The sequence below is a fragment of the Harpia harpyja genome, chromosome 18, assembly GCF_026419915.1.
Source record: "Harpia harpyja isolate bHarHar1 chromosome 18, bHarHar1 primary haplotype, whole genome shotgun sequence".
NCBI classification, from domain to species: Eukaryota; Metazoa; Chordata; class Aves; order Accipitriformes; family Accipitridae; genus Harpia; species Harpia harpyja.
The window spans coordinates 18821110-18840756 of NC_068957.1; the positions used below are offsets into that span (position 1 = coordinate 18821110).

General features: G+C 49.0%; 1 protein-coding gene across 1 annotated transcript; it reads left to right on the top strand.

The window, feature by feature from the left end:
• The first annotated feature begins 2813 nt into the window (after window positions 1-2813).
• Window positions 2814-18898, top strand: F9 (coagulation factor IX). Its single transcript, XM_052813553.1, has 8 exons — window positions 2814-2936; window positions 6001-6164; window positions 6509-6533; window positions 8440-8553; window positions 10314-10442; window positions 12548-12786; window positions 15049-15166; window positions 18156-18898. Exons 1-8 carry the CDS (start codon window positions 2870-2872, stop codon window positions 18701-18703), a joined length of 1404 nt encoding a protein of 467 aa, XP_052669513.1. The 5' UTR covers window positions 2814-2869; the 3' UTR covers window positions 18704-18898.
• Window positions 18899-19647: the final 749 nt, after the last annotated feature.

Here is a 19647-nt window from a genome sequence, read left to right on the forward strand (position 1 = left end):
GCAGCAGAAAGCTTCTCCGAAAGACGGGCAGTCCCCAAGCCCGAGGTGGTGGCCCTGCCGGGAACACACTGCCCTACACCCCTGCCAGCTCTTTCTGCCTTTGACACAAACACACACCCAGCAACCACATGTGTGATAGTTCTGTTCCAACAAAAAAAAGGGATATTTCAACAAAACCAGCCCCAAACCTAGCACCTCAAACCAGAAGAGACATCTCCTAACAGCTCATTGCTACAGAAAACCTTTTTAATAGGAAAGAACATGACTTGGCTGTGTATTTTAAATAGCCTTCTTTTGAGAACATAGAACACCAAGTTAAAATATACCCAGATCCGATTGATGTCATCCTCCTAAACAGCAAAGCTTTCATCTCCAAAGTGTCCATGTTGGGGATCGCAGTTCTGGGGATTTTGTTTGCAAAATAAATAAAAAGAAACACTTTGCTTTCAATTTAGTGCCCCAGAAGTTGACAGCAATAGTAGTAAACAATAGAAATAATTTGTATTAATAGCCTTGTTTATTCTAATGATGTTGGCATTTTCTGTGAAGATTAATTAGCAATAATGTTGCAAATACTATTACAAGTGAAATATGCACCATAAACCAAAAATAATTTGACTGACCTATGTTGTAAAGTAAAATATTTACAGTAATGAGATTGTAATTATCCTTTGTTATGGCAGGCCATTCTCTACACTCCTCTTTATTGATAGGAGATGTATTGTTTCAACATTTTAGCTCAATTTATTTTCTCACATTTGCATTTTCTCATGCACAGAAAATGAGATGATCATTACCTTCTTCACTTTGCATTCAATTTACATCAACAGCACATTACTTCATCCTAACTCATTTATCTACCCCAGAAATTTGATAACAAAAGCTACTGTCAGTGATGAATAAAGATCATTTCAAATGGAACAAGAAGAAAAAAGATGAATTATAGGTTTCAGGACCTTTTGTTTGCTCAAGAAAGGGAAAATAAAAGATTTTTGCCCACCTAGGCAACACAGATCTCACAAGGCTGTAACTCACATTCAACATCTCCTATTTACCTGCAGCTGATCGGTCCTTTCTGCATAGAAAGGTAACTCCAAATACCCATGCAACCATAAACATCTCTCCCATTTGCTGCACGAAGGAATATTTTTAATTTTTTCGACTGAGTGCACAGAATTTATGGTTCATAAGCTCAAGCAAACACTTTAACAACTACCCAAGGGCTATTGTAGCCTCATAGCAACTAATAGCTCTCCAGCCTGCGAGACACAGGCACATCCAACCCAGTACGTACTCTGCATCTCACCGCACGGCGTTCGCCTGCTTGTGAGCACTCGCGGTGCTGTGAAACGCGCTGTGGGATTCCCTTGCATTGACAATAGCAGAACATCCATCTTGCTTTGCTGGGAACTAGTGAAACCTGCCAGCTCCCCTCTTGTAGCTCTTCTGCTTTAACAAGCCATCAGAGCCTGCTAGCCTCTTACTGCTCTTCTTAAGCATAGTGTTAGAGCTTAGCCAATACCAAAAGGCAATAGCACCAACAACACACTCAGAAATGGAGTTCTGCCTTAAAATGCCTCTGTCTGAGACCTTTTTGTAGTTGGGCAGAGCACTGCAAGCCCCAGATGTGCACGGGTGCAATGATGGATTTGAGTTCTGCCCTATGCATGGAGGAGCGAGGGAAGAAGCAGAAACTGGGAAGCAGGTTTTGAGGAAGAGGTCATTGTCAGAAAGTCCACGAGCCCTCCCTAGAGTGGGATGAAAGATTTTGGCCTACTTTCCCTACAGCTCCTCAAGGAAGCGGGGGGGGGGAGATTTTTGACCTTTCCAGAAGTGGATGTTTTATTTATTTTTTTACAATATTCAGCATTTTCCCAAAAGCAATTACTCACCTTGAAATAGCTCTTCATATTAAGGGAAAGTCAGAAGAAGGGAAGAGATGGGTTTTAAAAGTTATAAGTAACCCACCAGTAAATATGAATGGTTCCATGGGAAAACCCACTCTTTCTTTTCTGTATGAAAACCTTTTTTTCCTATTTAATTTCCCCCATCTTCCCTCCCTTTTAGTTCTCTCTTTGGCCAGTGTGGATCAGGAGCAGCCTGTGAACCTGCCCTGGGCAAAGGCTGCCCTGCAGCCAGGAGCCTGCACACTCTCCCCGCTCCAGAGCCGGCATTTTATCAGCACATCCCTATGCCAGCCCACTGTCCATCAAGTAGCAGGTTCCTTCCCGGGGCCTCAAGTACAGGACCCAGGAAACTCCGTGTGTATCCAGGGTTTGCCCCAGCGGATCTAGATAACGCACCAGTAGTCTCACCTCATTTCATCCAGGTTTTTAATTAGATAACCCATGTGAGACCATGCTGGCTGACATGGCCCTGCTCCAAGGGCTCCTGGTCCCCGAAAAGAAACGTCATCTGTAGGGTTGTCTTCAAGGGAATTGTGCCGGCTCTTTTGTACGAAACATGGACCATACTGAAGCCTTTGAAAATGCTACTGTGAACTTTTTTTTTTATATGGCCAACCACATCACCTGGATAGGAATGGGAGATCCAGTGCTCTAAAGAGGTTCACTGAGGCTGAATTAATTTATTCTTGTGCTATGCTCAACCCCCAAACATGGCAGTAACATCCTACAGAGCAGAAGATGAGCTCAAGGACTGCAACTACCCAGCGGGCTTCTTGTACGTGGATATGCCCTCCCTGATAACACCCATGCGGCCATTTCAAGCTTCAGCAATGGCACATCTGGGGACCTTAAATTAAAGGGTTACCCAGAGTAAATAAACAAGCATTTGCACTTTGGAACTATTGACTGAACTCCACCACCTGAAAAATTTGTTAGCAAGAGGTTTGGGCAGCGGGAAGAAGATGGCAAATATCCCCCTCGCACTCTCCATTTGTCTTCTGGGAGCTTGTCTTGGTGCCGAAAGTACAGGTGGGTTCGTTTAAAACCTAGCAAGTCCTTCACTTTTGGCTGTGGGGGGTTACTGGCACAGGTGAAGGGACAGTTTGTCACTTGTCAGTGGGACGGCTTGTGCAGTCTCATAAGAGATGAGAGCTCAGAGGGATTGCTGTGTTTCATAGCTCCTCTTTTTAATGCTCTGGTTCTTTTCTTGGGAAAGAAATAATAGTTTTTAATGCTGATTTTACGCAGAATGTGTCACAGGGATTAATTTAAAGAATGGGATTTTTCTTAAATTTTTTGCAGCTTTTAAGCTTTCAGAGCTTGATTCAGCCATTTTAGAATGCACATACCCACACACAGAAGGAAAAAAAGGGGAGAGCATTGCTGGTGGAGTAACATCCACACCTCTTCGTGTGCCGTCACTTTGTCCTGCAATACAAACAAGTACCCACATCCATAAAACAGTCATTGGATTTGCCACTGTGAGAATTGTTTAAAGCCAAACCCAGCGTGAATTTAACAAAGACTGTAAGATGCAGCCAGAACTGTAGACAAGATAGAGTAGTTGATGGATGTGGGCAATCACACATAGTAATGCAGGCTATTGCTTGATTTATCTGTAGCAGCAACACTTCCAGCAGAGGCTGGTTGACATCCAGTGTGAGTACTTGTTTGGTGCAAGGCTGGCTTTTCTTCTTCCATTAAAACACTGCAAGTAACAGATTAAAAAGAAAAAGGCCTCTGTCCAAAATGTTTGCTTAGCAATGAAAAGTGAGCAGAGCCTAAGTATATTGGTACCACTATGCACCCAGGTGTACCTCCTAGAAAATACTATACTCAGCTGGCAGGACAGGTCTGTCCCCACAGCCCCTTGGCCCGGAGACCAATCTCTCTCTCTCAGATACTGGTTCAGGAGCTGGTAAGTCATGTGTGAATATATTCTTGGTGTGAGGATGGTTTCCAGCCAGGGTGAGTACCATGCCTGTTACCCCATGGGGCCTGCAAGGTTCAGTTCAAATCAAGTTTTGCTTGTAAAGCAGCATGTGGGATCAGTAAGCAACTGAGAAAGCCTAGAGGGATCTGAGGGAGGTAAAGCTGCATTCATTAAAATGAGTTTTCTCCTTTAAATGGGTTAATTACGGCAGGTGCCTGGCACATCCCACCGGGAAGAGATGAAGGAGTGGGTCTAACGCGGCTGCCTCACTTCACGCAGGGTGATGGGCGGCTGCGCCCGCATCGCCTTCCCCAGGCACTAAGTACACGGAGAGCCCCGTTGGGTTACAAAACCAAGGAAAGCTGCTCCATCACTCTCACCTGAGCCTTTTCTGCCCAACTTGGGGACAAGCTGGAGGTTGCAGCCCATGCCATGGGGAGAAGGAGGCAGGTCTCCTCCAGCAAGGCTGTGCCCCCCCACTCTCAGCCCCCCGCTCAGCCGGGGAGGCTCGTTTGGGTGTGGATGTTCATGTCACAGACGTAAAACACAACCTGCAGCTGGGAGGGGACCGGCCACCCCACGGGGGCTGCAGTGTTTGAAACAAGCCCGGCTTCTTCAGAGGTCAGTGCTTTACCCATCAACATCTACTGCCAAACAGCTAGGTTAAGGTCAGGATTTTAATGCACTCCGTTTTTAACCAAAAACACACTAGCATGAGGAAGGCAGAGGTGCAAGCTTGCCGTACAATGATTAAAAGCATTGCAAAAACTATTAGCTCAGTCTCTTGCAAAGAAATCTTTAGGTGAAGGAGCTGGTTACACCATCAGTAGCATGGTGTAAATCAGAGCAACCTTCCTGGGGCTCATGAGACTTCAACAAAACCGATCCTCTGCGGGTTCGGAGAGGCTGGGATCTGCTCTGGATGGAGAGCAGAAGTTAGCCATGAGAAGGAACGAGCAGCTGGTACTTGCTCCTCACTCTCTGTCTGCCTGGCTGAGCTCATACTCTCCTTAACCCTCAGAGGGACCAGGCCCACAGGTGCCTGAACCCCTTCCAGCACAGAGCCCCAGATAAGGGTCCGTGTCCAGGGTGGCCACCAGCAGCTCCAAAAGCTGCTCTACCGTGCCATCTGGTGACAAAAAGGGACATGGCTGCGAGCGCTAAGGGAGGGTGGAGAGAGAAGAGAGGCTGGGGAGGCAAAGCAGGAAGATCCTCTGGGTGAATAATGTCTTTTTTAGAGCAGTGGGATGGGAGAAGAGTGCTCAACAGAGGCAGGGGTCTCCAAGAAGTGGGTCAGGAGCAAACCCTGCTCGCCAGCTGCCACGGGAAGGCTGCTGCTGGTGACCCTGCCGATGGGACACGTGGCCCTGCTGGGAAAGCGTTCATGGTAGCACCATGATGGGATGCACGTCCTTGTGCCCTTCACCAGGCAGCCACCATGGGAAGGCTGGTGGCTACCGCGGACATCCCACCTAGACCGGGGGTCCCGGCAGCACCAGCAGCTCCCTGCCCAGGAGCTTGGGCAGCAAGTTGAAGGTGGATGCACACCACTTCGTTGACATGACCTGGCCCAGGGGGTGAGGAGGGCTCACGTCACCTCTCCTGCCAGCAAGAAACGGTGGTACCCAGGCGCATGGGCAAGGACGAGGAGCAGGGAGAGAAGCAAATGGCCCGTGGCTTCCAAGGGACGCAGCTGCTTGCAGAGGCAAATGGCCTTTCACAGCCAAAACACGCAGAGACAGTTAAAGCAGGACAATTTCTGTGTCCAAACAAGACCTCACCAAGCAGCAGCATGAAAAAGCCTGTTATTTTCCCCTCTCAAATATTCCAGTCTGTGCATCTATGATAGGAGATACACCATCTGCTTTAGGGTATTTTAAGCATCAAACTTCAGCACTCCTAATCACCCTCTCGCCATCAGTCATTTCTGTCTATTGACTATTTTGACTTGGTTCTCCAGATGTGATCCTCAGTTAGACACCAAAGAAACCTCAAGTAGATGATAATGATCCTGAAACATCCCTGGCCATGGGGCAACAGGGGGGCAAATGCACGAAAAGGGCTTGCTTTCTGGGAGAACAGAGCCCTGACAGCCCATCCCAGCTGCATGCCATGGTGGTGCATGCTCCTCTCTAGCCCCTATTTCTTTTAAAATTGCAGTCTTCATCGAGAACAAAGAGGCGAGCTCCGTTCTGAGCAGACAAAAGCGAGCCAATTCAAACAGACTGGAAGAGGTTATTCCTGGGAACCTTGAGAGAGAATGCATAGAAGAAAAATGCAGCTTTGAAGAAGCCCGAGAAGTGTTTGAAAACACAGAGAAAACAGTGAGTATCGCTGCTGCAAAACGGCAAGACCTTGATCCCCCCAGGCCAACACCTCTATGAGCCTTTCAGGTGAGGAGGCACAGAGGGGGAAGGAAGAGTGAACAGCAAGGGGAAAACCTGCAGGGGCCAAGTGCAGCACCTATCGTGTTTTATTCTCATTTGTGATCCATCAGCTGGGCTGGGGAACTGCTTTAAAGGTTTGTTGGTCACCACTGGGATTACGGAGGTGGTTGTTTTCCTGCAAGTCTTTTGCTTTAGCTTTGGAGTCATCCCTTTACTACTTCACTCAGGCAGAGCCCAGAAATTAGAAATCAAAGGAAACTTTTTTTTTTTTTACTTTACAGATGGAGTTTTGGAAAACATACATTGGTAAGAGCTGCTTTCTTCATGTTCAAATGCATAATATTAATCTCTCAGTGCATAAGTAGCAGATGTTTAGTGAAACAAATGTATTCCAGCGTTCAGAAAGTGTGTTAGGACAGAGCTAGTCAGAGTTACGCACCCTAAATCCTGCAGCCACCCAGCCTAGGTCTGTCCCTTTTGTATACAAATTGCAAAGCAAAAAAAAAAAAAAAAAAAAATTATTTAATGTTTTCTTTTTTCAAGCAGGTTTTTTCTGAACAAACTTCAAAAACCTCACAGAACCTCTGGTTCACACAGACCACTGGATCCGTTGAACCCAGGTCACACTCTGGGCTTCTAGTTTCAGCCGTGGTAGTGAGTAAAACACAACAACGATAATTAACATCCCTTCAGCAAACAGCAAATGTTCTGTTCTCAAGCAGAGATCTCCAGATAAGGCACAGCTTTGTGCAAGCACAGCATGAATCCCTAGAAATGCCATATTAAAGTGGAACCTCAACATGATCATAGCAAACAGCTGTTTGCAATTCACACCAGTGGTCCCAAACCCTTGCATCTCCACCATTTTCTTTCCACCATCTATTTTTTCCCTTTCAGCCTCCATCCCCAATGACTCCTCAGTCCCTTACCAAAAAGATTTCAATGCCCACTAAAACATCTGAAACTAATTTTAAGGACATTTCAATAAATGAACTGCTTTGTAGATTGGCAAAGTGCCCAGAACATCTCACTAAAAAGACTTAAATAATTCAGATTATTCAGTCCAGGCTATAAAATAAAAAAGTTAGATTTGCATTGTAAGACTGTCATCTGAAAAACCAACTGATGAAACTCAACACTGCATTTGTTTCCCTGCCACTGTAACCAATTAGCTCTTCAAAAACAGTAAATGACATGTATTCCCCTGTCATCCAAAGTGCCTGGTTTAATGTTCAGCTTACAGGCTGCTGTTCCCAACGTGTACTGTCCACAGGGGCTCACCCCTTGCACAGCACCCAAGTGATACCAAGCCCCGATTGCCCTCACCGGGCAGCAACAGCAGCCGTGATCCACACCTTATGTGCAAACCCCGACACCATGCCTTAGACAAGACAAAACCATTTTGTCCCTGTTTGCTATCTGCCTTTTGTGTTCCAGTCCATTCCTGAAAGCACCATTAATAGCCATGCTTACTGGCAGGACACAAATGCATCAAGACATTCCCCTTCCTCCTTCTCTTTGCATTACCATTTCAAAGCACACTTCCCTGTAATTTAACGTCACTGACTTACTCTTCCACAGTGTTAGATCACTAATTTTGCAATACTGGGTATTTATATTAAAGCCTCAGCTTCTCAGCTGTAGGCAGCTGTGAAAGTAAAAGCCCTGACATGTAAAGAAAAATCTAGACCAGTTAATAGTAGTACAAGACTTAGAAAGAAAGAGCAATGACCAAAGCTCTCAATCCTAATACACAGAGAGGTCTCCAAACCCAAATGAACTGGCCCAAACCTTCAGAGACTAAAGACAGTAGTGTTAAAATAATTCACATTGGGAAATCCTAACCACTCTTGAGGAAGCAAACCTTCTAACTTTGTCTAATTTAGCCAAGACATGAGGTCCTGTTGAGATGTTGCATGAGTGAGACTGAAAGAGGAGTTCTGCTGAAACGAGCAGAATTAACCCACACGGGACAGGGTACATAATTAGGACTCTGGGTAAAGCACTGCTGCTGACGTTACCCCAGCGCTGACGTTGTCTGTTGTGCCCTTGGGTGCCAGGATCCGACTTCTTTTCCATTACAAAGAAGGAAGGTGTGCAGTCTCTTGCTCGTCTTTAACAGGAGGCTTGCACAGAGCAAGGCTCCAGTGCTTGGTCGGCACCAGCCGTGGCGGATGCTCATGTTTGTTAATTCTCCTGTCTTCTCTCCAAGATGGAGATCAGTGCGACCCCAATCCATGCAAAAATGGAGCTGTTTGCAAGGACGCAGTAAGTTCCTATGTGTGCTGGTGCCCAGCTGGGTACGAAGGCAGAAACTGTGAGATAGGTACGTACCAGGGACTCGTCCTGTAGTTGTTCTGCCCTACTTGAAATCCCACCGTGTCAAAATGGGCATAGAGTTTTATCCTACTAGAGAGCTGTTTCAGACACGTTTTACCTTGCTCTAAGGCACTGCGTGAATGTGCAAATCCAGCCTGTTGGCAACGGGATTACAGGGGGACATGCTTGGGGATACAGGAGCAGATGTCTCTGTCCTCTCCTGTCCTTGGTGGAGCCCCAGCTCCACCTCCACTGAGCACCGAGACGCCTGCTCTTACGCGGGGTTCAACAGAGACTCAGGCTCAAGGTCTTTTGTTCAGCACGCTGCAGCTGCCAGCGCAAATGTTGACACAGAGACCTTCCTTTATCTCCCCAGCACAAGCCTTTCCGGGGCTGCTCGTCAATCAGGGACAACGTGCCCACCTGCTGAAAGCAACAGTTTTCCACCGACCCCGACGGGGCCCCCATCCTCTCACTCCTCCTTTCCATTTCTCACGCCAGGCTGGGCAGCAGGTGCTGAGCAGGGCCGGATTATTGCAACCTCCTCTCAATGGCACTCTGCTAAATTCATAATTATAATTATCACCAGCAACCTTGATTCTGAAGGCAAACAAAAGGCAAATATTTTCCTGACGGGTTGAGGAGTTTATGAAAACCAAACAGCTGATAATTTAAGCAAAAGGGATATTCAGCTCTTATATTTATAATATAATCAGGGGCTGTGCAACTCGCATAATGTGCTAGACTCACTGCACTAATAAAAGATTCTCTTTCTAGTTGTGCTTCTGCTCTGGCAAGAGAGGAGCGTACGTTAAAAAGAGCATTTCAAAGCTGCATCAAATTTAAATAGTCTCATTGCAGATTTCTCGTGGAAGTGAGACAGGAACAAAAATAGAGCTAGAAGTGAGGCGTGAAAAGGAGCTCTGTAAAAATAGTAAATGATGGCATTAAAATGGCTACAGGAAGGGAGGTGTCCTTGAGGAAGTAGGAGTGGAGTTAATCTGCTGTGAAGTTATTTGAAAACTCACTGAGAATTAAAAGGGCGTCTGCGTATTAGTGGTTTCCCACCTCCAAGAGATGGTGTTCCCACCACAGAGGAGTGCAAGGTGGGGTGGGAGAAGACACGCGCAAGTCACGGGAATCTCGCCGTGCCTCGGTCTGGGACCCGTTTCATCAAACGTCCTGCTGAAATGGGTCTTCCACATCAGGCTGCAATGATTTATTGGTATGTCAGGAAGAACATATGGCTTTGAATTGAGGTTTTAAATTCGGAGCCCAGCGATAATCCCAGCACAAAGCCCTTCGTGGGTTCAGGGTTTGCTCCCATTTGACACACGGCGTTCTCCGCTAGCATCCACACTGGGGCTGAGTTGCCGTAAGCATGGGGGGAAGGAGAGCAGTATGACAGTGGGGAAATCACGTGGCTCGTAACCAAATATTTGCAGGAGCCCTTTACAGTCAGGCTGCCAAATTTCAGACAGCAAGCAGTTGTTGGATGCAGGAGGCTGCACCAGGGCTCAGTGGGACCTCTCATAGGGCCGTTCCTCAACCTGCCTTCTTGAAGAGGTGCCCAGCGCTCCTTCGTTATGAGCAGGGACGTGATTTGGGAGGAGGACACTCTCCCTGTAAACAAGCATCCAGTTTCCATAGTCTGGAACAACCAGTTCCAGTGGGTTATAGGCCGAGTCCAAAGGCCCAAGTCCCAACAAATCTCTGACCAGTTGTATTTCAAAAGAGTTTTCACAGTTTCATTTTATTTTCTTTCAGACTTCACTTGTGCTATTAAAAATGGAGGCTGCAAGCACTTCTGTAGGCATGACCCACCGCAGAAAGTTGTGTGTTCCTGTGCTGCTGGCTATAGACTTCATGAAGATGGAAAGTCCTGTGAACCTACAGGTTAGCTTTGAAAGTGTTTTTAAGAGATTTGGGTGGAAGTTTCCAAGGTCTTGTCCTGGATTTAGATACATGGATCTCATAGAAATGCAATATCCTGTTGGAAACCAGCCTTGTTTTCCTGCTTAACAAATGTAAAAAGCCTGACCCTGCACTTTCCCAACGGCAGATGTGGGGTCAGGCTTGAAGGATGCAATTTAAACACCCTTTTTTAGCCTAGATGGGTGGAGAACAAGGGTAGTTGTCCATGAATTTGTTCACCAGGCAAATGCTCATTTCAGATGGCTGCTCACACAGGTGCCTCTCCCACTTGCAGCCATCTTATATTTCTAGATATGAATCAGTAGTTTTCCGGAGGCAGAAACGTGGTGTTCAGGTACACCAGCATACATGGTGGTGTCCAGCCAGAGCTCACTCTCATGTTCTTCCAACAGGAGCTACTGTTTAATTACTGATCCTACATCAAGGATGCTCTGGGCTTTTCCAGAAGAAAAGACAACCTTTCTTACTGTAAATCCTCCTGAGAGTCCATGTCATGGCTGGCCATCAGGCAGTGTAGTTTCCCGAGTTGGGTGGAAACAAGTGAAGCTTTGTGGTGGTGCTGTCCTCCCAACAGTGTGTATCTGCACACAAAGACCCTCAATGGGAACTAGACTCCAGGGTTTAGCTGTGGTATTGAGTGGAGGGGAAATGCATTGCTTGAGGATGCAACTTCATAAAGGGCTAAAGAATAGCTGGTTCTTGTTCTATTCCCCAACTTTACCCCACTCCTAGGCTGTTATAGTATCTCAAACTACCTTGACACATGCAATCCCAACCCACCGCAACACAGCAAGTTAATTGGGCGTGAACATCTCAGCAGCACATCTGGCAGAGGAAAGAGGAGATTGAGCAGAGAAATATTTTGTCATCTAAGGTCAATTTAACATTTGATGCTATTGTATTTCTATCACCCGAGAGTAAGAGATTTGCACACCTAAGCTAGCGTGCAGGCACCCGCACAGGTGAGTTAGTTTCTGAAGGTCTGATAAGTACAGCCAGGAGCAATTGGAGCTCCCACAAGTGCTGACTTTCAGCAATCAGTGTAGGAAGTATCTTAGGCTGGGAGTCCTTCTGTTAATGGAGATCATTAAGAGGTCAGGCCTGTGTTGCCCAACATGCTGTGTCACTTTCACTGGACCAGAAAGTTTTACTGTTAGCAATAAGATCATCTTTCAGGTTGGGTAATTGCCCTTCCTGCAAAAGCTTAGCTTTCGTTGGCTCTAAAACCTTCAATTCCTAGCCTAACCTCACGGGTAGCACTTTCCATCACTCAACACTTATTTAAGCCCTATTCCTAAAGCAGACCGTTTAAAAAAAGCATATGAAATCTCAGTAGGCCGCACTTACATCTGATTTTACACTAAGTTTGTTTGCACAGGGCTGTCGAAAGCTTTTCAGATGAAAGACAATGCCTGATGCTATTTACTATTTTGACTGCCACTATCAGCAGGAATTCGGCACACACTGCGTAGGAGAGAAATGGGAAGAGCTCATCTGAAATAAGCCTACAGATGAGATCTTCATAAACAGAGAAAATCTACAACTCTAAAAAGAGTTTATTAATGTTTTCCTCACCTTGGTGCCAAGCAGGATTATCTGTACAATTGGCAGATATTATTTCCTGCCCCCTCCCAGCTGGACTTCTGTTGTATGGAGTTACTTGCTGCAGAAATGTCAGCCAAGTGCCCGGCTGCCTACCACAGCAAGCCTCCCAGGTATGCACCTCAGCATCCCACAAAATAAAGGCACAGCTGCACCGTCCCATCAGACACACGCTCCCTCTCGCAAGCTTTCTTCTTTTTAAAAGCTGTTCGGTTGTCATTTCTAAAGCCCAAAAACAATTATGTTTTTGCTACTTCTACATATTACCAGCACTGTGGCTCATAGGCATGGGCATCTGTTTGCACGGAGAACGCACGGTCAGCCCACAGCCCTGCGTCTCCCGTGTTGGTCCCAAAACAGGGTGCTGAGACGAGGCAGCGTTTGCCTCCTCGCCTGCTCCTTCGATCGCTGTAACCCTCAGCGTGATGCGCAGCCAGTCATAACCGCGACTGTTTCTCTCCCAGTGCCATATCCCTGTGGGAGGATCACGGCTCCTGAAGCGAAGAGCAAGCTCACCCGAGCCATAAACACCTTTGAGCACTGGAACATCACCGCCGATGACCACGACGATGCTCACGACGAGGTGCTCGACAACGTCACGGAAACCAGCACTGCCACCACCACAAAAATCACACCGATAATTAAGACGGGCACCCGGGTTGTCGGTGGATCAGACAGCATGAGAGGCGAGGTGCCTTGGCAGGTACTGGCTCTTTCTGCAGCTCTCCTGTAACCCCAGCAATCACTCTGTCTATTCATTTCCTTCTGAATGCAGGATTGTCTTACTTCTACATATCCAAAGCCCGTCTCTCAGGTTACTTTAGCAATAGATCTCAAGTCTAACAGGAACACAGCTTCCTTCTATATACAGTTTTATGCCACAGCAACAAAACTTGCCTGGCTGGGGGTCTACCCTGGGTAGAGAGCAGTCACAGCAGCTTAATCTGACAGGGCACAAAGGATCCGGTTTTGAGCTACAGCAACAGATTTCCCAGTAGTCCATGAATTTACCAAGATTAAGCCGAAGGCTGAGGGAGGGGAGCTTTGCAAGGCGCAGCTTCGCAAGGAACAATGCAGCTCATTTTTTGACTGCATCAGTTTCAACAGATCCATAACAATTTATACCAACAAAGGATCTGTCCTTGTACGACATCTACCAAATCCAGCTGCTCTTTCTTTATCCAACTTGCGACATCCTACTCATCTTTACCTCACCAAAAGTGGCATCACAGGCGGGGGGGGGGGGGGGGCTGCAAAGAAGCCTCCTCCAACCCACTGCTCTGCAAGTACTTTTAAATTGTTGTCAAAAGGAAAGTTATCTCCTAGCTTGGATCTTTTTCAAAGTCATCTACTGCCCTTAAATTCTACTCTGGCTTCAGTGAGCGCAGAAATCTCAGTGGCTGGGAGCGCAAAATAATAAATTCAGATGAGGTTTTAGGAATGGCAAATCTCTTTCTGTTGCAAGCGCTGGCACAGATCGACACCGGTGACGTCAGTGAAAAGTTGCCCACACAGGGACGTAAATGCCTATTCACACACATCAGCCGATCCCTCTACGTCTGCTGAGGGAGCAAAGCAGTGAGCAGGGGGTGTGCAGACGGGTCAGGAGCAGGCATCTGCCCTCCATTTCAGAGCTAAAAAAGCCAGTAATGTGTTGGGGACATACATGGCCACCAGCAGCAGCAGGAGGTTTGTTGGGAGGTCATGTTTTGTGTCTGAAAGGAAGAGGCCGTCCCACTGCCCTGGCCACGCAGAGCTTTCTGGCTCAGCCTTTCGTGGGACAAGCCTTACGTGATGCTGGCACCCACCACGCATTCACAGAGAGCCAAGAGAAGAACCAGAAAGTCAAATATGAGAAATCATTATCCATAAAGAAAGAAAATTCACACGCTACAAGCCCACCAAGTCTGGCTAGCTGCCTGTGCTCATGGAGACCTTTACCTGACCAGGCACCCTCCGAAAAAAATCTTGGTTGCCCTTTTGCCAGCTGGCAAATGAAGATGCTCAGCCGGCTGGGGATTCAGGCAGCAACCAGGAGGGGTGCTGGGGCTTGGGGCTGGTTGTGGGGCTCAGATCCCAGTGAAGGGCCTTATAAACCATGTCACTGTCTTGTCTCCGGCTGTTCCACGGGCAGTCTCGCACCCACAGGCACGCGTGGGGGTCAGGCCCCACGGCAGCAGCCTGCCCTGCGGCCGGACGCCACGGGGGTGGGCACGGCCCACGGCGCCTGGGGCAGACCCCACGCCGGACACCAGGGATGGGGACTGCTGCGGGCCTGGAGGCACGCCGGTTCATCACCGTGGGCAGGCTTCGTCCTCTTCGTTATGGATATTGAGCTCCTTAAAATGCAGCCGGCTCTGCCTAACGAGGCATCGAATGAGGAATTACGTGGAAAGTACGAGGCAGATAGATAGTGATGAGCTACGTCACATAAAAGGAATGAAAAGGGTGAATTGTAAAGCAATCCTTCTTTTAAACACAGTCCATCGAGTCAGCTGATTAATTTAATTAGAAGTTTTAGCATAAGGGATGTCCTGGCTTGTGCCTCGTAAGTGCTGAGGCAGATAGATGCCCAAATGAAATGGGTAGTTAAGATTTTTTTCCCTAGTTAACTAGTTAAGATCTAGTCACTGGCACTTTTAGGAGGTGCAGAAGTGCTTGTATTTTGGCTGCTCTGAGTTTCATGCTGAGGTTTACGCTCGGGGCTGTCTGCCCTCCCAGCCTGGCAGCAAAGGGAGGAGAAGTGCAATGGGGCACTAACACGTGTGCGGAGCGGTGCTGGCTACCCGCTGTGACAACAGCAGACAGAGGGGCAGGGAATTCCCGAGGAGCAGCATCTCTAGCATCACTGGGTCTGTACGACCTAAACGCAGGCCATCCTACAGCCAAACAAAACCTGTGCATCGCACTCTTCTTCCTCACCGATTTACACAAACACGAGTGTGATTTCCTTCCGCTCCCACAGGTTCATCTGGTGAACAGCCACGGCGTGGGCTTCTGCGGCGCATCCATCATCAACGAGAGATGGGTAGTGACGGCAGCGCACTGCCTGCAGCCAGGCGACAACGTCACTGCCGTGGCAGGTGAGCACCTCGGGCAGCATCGGGCCAGCGCAGGTGAGGGATGCGGGACGGGGTTTGCACTGGCCAGGCACAAGGCATCGCGCAGAACCCTGGGACCCACGCCACCGTGACGGGCGGCAACGCAGCACAAGTTGCTTTAGGGCATCGAGGCACCGGTTGCAGATTGCGGCATTTCGGCAGCCTGGTCTCTGCAGGTACCACCACCTCCGGTGGGAGCGGTGAGCTGGGTCTGGCCTTGGTCCCAAAGCCATGGAGCTGTTGGACCCTGTCGCAAGCACAGCTCAACCTGACCACAGGCAATCATCTCATCCGAGCCAGAGAGAACCCCAGGCTGCTTAAAAGCCCGGTGGGCTTCAGTTAAGATGCTGCTTCACGAGCTGATGTGATGGATTTTTATCTCTACTAGCCACGTAGGACCTCACTAGGGATTTCTGCTCTTCCTGGGGGTCGCACTAAGTTTTCACACAACTCAGAGAATGGATTCACGTAGCTGGTGCAAGAGGGGCACCAGCAACCTAACTAACTCCTTGCAAGGAGAAGATAATTACTTTTTTCTCCTAACTTCTTTAGAAGTAAATAGAATTTATGGATTGAAGTAGAGAAACCAGGCTGGCGTGTGGGGAAGTGTGCTTTTACAGCAGGGTCTCTGGGGAGTTAAGCAGGGGTGGTGTGGCCAGGCTGCACAGCAAGTGATACTGCTATGTTATAAAACAAATGTATCTCTGCTTGAAAAATGGTGTTTCCCCCAACTCTTGGTACCCAGCCCTTCCAGACACCCTGCTAGGCAGCCTGCTGATAACTCAGCACGGGGCCTTGGCAAGCACTGTGGTGCCACATTTCACAGCTGTGGCAGAATCAGCTTCCCCAAATTATTTTTTTCTCCCCTGTGTGAATATGTAGTATAAGAGGGTTACACTGGTCGGTACAGGAGGGGAACACTAATATAGTTAGTAATGGCTACGAGCAGCACCGAGAGGAGACATGGAAGAATCATGCTTTCTGTTTAAACACTATGAAATGCATTAGTGACAAAAATGACATTCTACCTGAGCCTTGAAGCGCTGAGCTTATATCTACAGAAACAAGCTCATCAAGAGGTCTCCAGCTGCACCTTCATCTTCCATGTTAACATGGCAGAGCTCCTGAATGTGCCTGGCCAGACCCTGGAGACCGAGTGCTATGGGGCTGGGCACCACCTGCCCAGTGCTGGCAGGATGAGGCTCGCAGTTTGCACACAGCATTTTTTGCCACCTACTTTCAGGCAGTTTTGCTGGAAAGCCCAGCACAAAGCCCAGCCTTACACCCACTAACGTGAGAAAGTACAAAATGCCCAGTGCAAAACCAGTCTCCCCCTAGAAAAGCACATTTCCACCTGGACAGAGGTTTTGCATTTGCTACATCTGCATGCAAACTGCCTCTCCTTTCAGGCTCTCTCCTACATGTCACGCACCCCATCCGTTTAGGCTACGTTATCAGCCAAGTCCCCTCACACTACCTTCACACAGCTCTGCGGCACCGCTGGGTTTCCAGGGCAGGATTTTGGACAAGCAGCAAGTCAAGAAAGCAAAATATGATTTTGCAGGGCTTCAGGGACTATTGAATTTGTGCCTGCACCATGTACACTGCATGGGCAACAGCTGATTCCTTCACGCCCATTCACGCTAGATGTTCAGCTTTGTACATAACATCCTAGGAGGCCCAAAAATCAATAGCAGGGGGTGGAAGAAGCATTCCCCTCCCCTGTCCTCCTTTGCCTCTCCACTTTCATCCCTGAAGCATATTTTCAGGTCCCCAGCAATAGTAAGCAGCCATAGCATAAGAAAAACCTCCTGAAAGTCTCCCCCACATCTATCTTGCATTTACACTGTAGAAACAGAGCCTGTGAGGAAGCTGACATTCACACTCTGCTGCAAAAAATCCCTCACAGAGCACATCAGCAGCACCAGCCACCAAACCCACCTTCATCAGGCACCAGCATTAACATGAACACAGAAAACTGCCTCACCTCTCTCTCTGGACTCCGTGCCGCTCCTCGCAGGCGGACGCAGCAGACACAGGACACTGCCAGGGCCAGGAGTGCTGCAGATATTGTTTAGAGGAGATCGTATATTCTGGAGATTACAGCAAAGCATGTAGAAATACTGCAGCAGGGGTTAAACGCACCCTGCGCCTCTTGGGCTGTGCGAAAGCAAGCGGGAAAAGTCATCCTGCTCAGGAGCCTTCAGCATAGCCAGTTCACAGGCAGGAGAAGGGATTCGGCGACAGACGGACCCAGATGCTGCCCATTTGCCGACCCAAGACCACAGAACATTTTTCCCTTCCCTCTACCTGTTACACAAGCCGGGAGGAGAGGTAATAGGCTGCCAGCAACTCAATCACAGGAGCCTGAAGCTGCCGGCAGCACCCTGCAATCGCAAGCAGCTGAGCCTCGTGTGGGCAGCAGGGACCCGGGGGCACCTGTGAGCCTCGGGGGGGTGGCATTTCGTAGCCCCCCTGCACCTCATTCTGCCCTGTGGCTGCGTGGTTTTAGAAAAGGGAAGGTCAGGTTTCTTTTCACTAATAAATGATTTATTTTAAACGAAGATTTTTCATTCTAGGGGCTTTCCCCTCTTTGATGTTAGGGCAACATCCCCCTTACATATCTGTGAGGGTGCTAAATCCCAAGAACAGCCACATTGCTACTAATTTTGGCAAAAGCATCTGGACCTTTGGCACTTGATCGGCCGGTGCGTGCCTGGCGTCATATCTGGGGGTCCAGGTCCTGCCGGCTGCAGGGACCGAGGAGGTGCTGCCGCGGGGAACCTCCAACGCCCTTTGAGAAGGAGCAAGCAGACTTGCCAGCACCAGGCTCGGAGCAGCCTGAGGGCTGGGGTGTGCAGCGCTCATCCCTTTGCAACCACCCGGCTGGGCTGGTATCGCATCGGGATGGAATTGGCAGGGCACGGTCGCTGGTCCGGCCATGGAGCCCAAGCCATGCTCGTCTCTGCAGGTGAATACAACACCAACGAGGAAGACAACACAGAGCAGTGGCGTAAAGTGGTGAAAATCCTTCCCCACCCCACGTACAACGCCACGATCAACAAGCACCACAACGACATCGCCCTCCTGGAGCTGGACCAGCCGCTCAGCTTCAACAGCTACGTCACTCCCATCTGCATCGGCAGCCGGGAGTTCACCAACGCCCTGCTGAAGCACGGGACGGGGACGGTGAGCGGCTGGGGCAGCACGCTTTTCCGCGGCCGGCCGGCCACCATCCTCCAGATCCTCAAGGTGCCCTTCGTTGACCGGCCGACCTGCCTGAAGAGCACCTCCACCACCATCCTGCAGAACATGTTCTGCGCGGGCTTCCCGGCCGGGGGCAGCGACACCTGCGGGGGGGACAGCGGAGGTCCCTACACCACCGAGATTGAGGGCACCTGGTTTCTCACGGGGATCACCAGCTGGGGTGAGGAATGTGCCAAGCCAGGTAAATACGGCATCTACACCAGGGTCTCCAAGTACCTGAAGTGGATAAAGGAAATCACGAGGCTTACCTGACCCACGGGAGGTTACGCCGTGCTGGGGGATGGACTGGTTGGTTGAAGGGAGACCGTAGGAGTCTACGTGGTTTTCAGAAATCATTGCATTTTAATAAACATTTGTAAACGAACTAATTTCTGCTCTTGGAAGGGCAAAAGTTGAGAGAACGCAGTGGAAATGTGGTAATAAGGAAATAAAAAGCCCTTTTAATTACCCGTGACTGCATTCCTGAACACAGCGGCACTGCTGAGATGGTGTTAAGTCCCCAGATCCCAAATGCAGAGGGCTGCTGTGGATGAGCTGGGGCACGGCTCACACATGCCCTGGGCCAGCGTGCCACCGGCATCGCCCACGTCTGCCGCACAGCACCGCAGGCAAGGGGAGTCCAGCAGGCGCTGGGTGCCTCGGGCATCGGCATCCAGCATCGTCCCTGTAGCAGAAGCCCACGAGGGAGGTGAACACGCAAAGCATTGCACCCGCAGTACTCTCAGCCAGACATTTTCACATGAGCCGGGCTGAGATGGATCACGGGCAGCAGGGAATGCTCCTCCTGCTTTAGGATGGCATAAAATTGGCTGTATAAATGACCTAAAATCTGTAAAAAAACTCATCTAAAGGTAGCGGCAGGCTTTATGCTAATGATTTCTGCGCAGCCTTGTTAGGATCACAAAGAGAACTGCTTAGCACTCATTACTTGTCCTGGTCTCCGTATTAATTGTGTTAAATTAGACTGCAGCCATGGGTGCTGCTGGCGGTGATGGAGACAGAGCATTGCCCTCCGCAAATGAGTTTGTGGGATGTCCCCTGAGAGCAGACAGGGTGGGACACCCCAGTGTCTGGTCTGAGCGGGTGGGAGAAACCTCGCTGGGGGGTGCCTGCCCTGTGCCCCGGGTGGGTGCTGGCACCAAGGCACGGGGAAGAGCTGGCAGCATCCCAGGGCAAGGCTACGCTGGGCAGAGGTC

Excerpts from the sequence above, each read along its gene's own strand:
- F9 (XM_052813553.1), top strand. The coding sequence starts at position 2,870 with ATGGCAAATATCCCCCTCGCACTCTCCATTTGTCTTCTGGGAGCTTGT. Across the intron at positions 6,165-6,508 it reads TTGAAAACACAGAGAAAACA|ATGGAGTTTTGGAAAACATA; the intron begins GTGAGTATCGCT and ends TTTACTTTACAG. Across the intron at positions 12,787-15,048 it reads GAGGCGAGGTGCCTTGGCAG|GTTCATCTGGTGAACAGCCA; the intron begins GTACTGGCTCTT and ends CCGCTCCCACAG.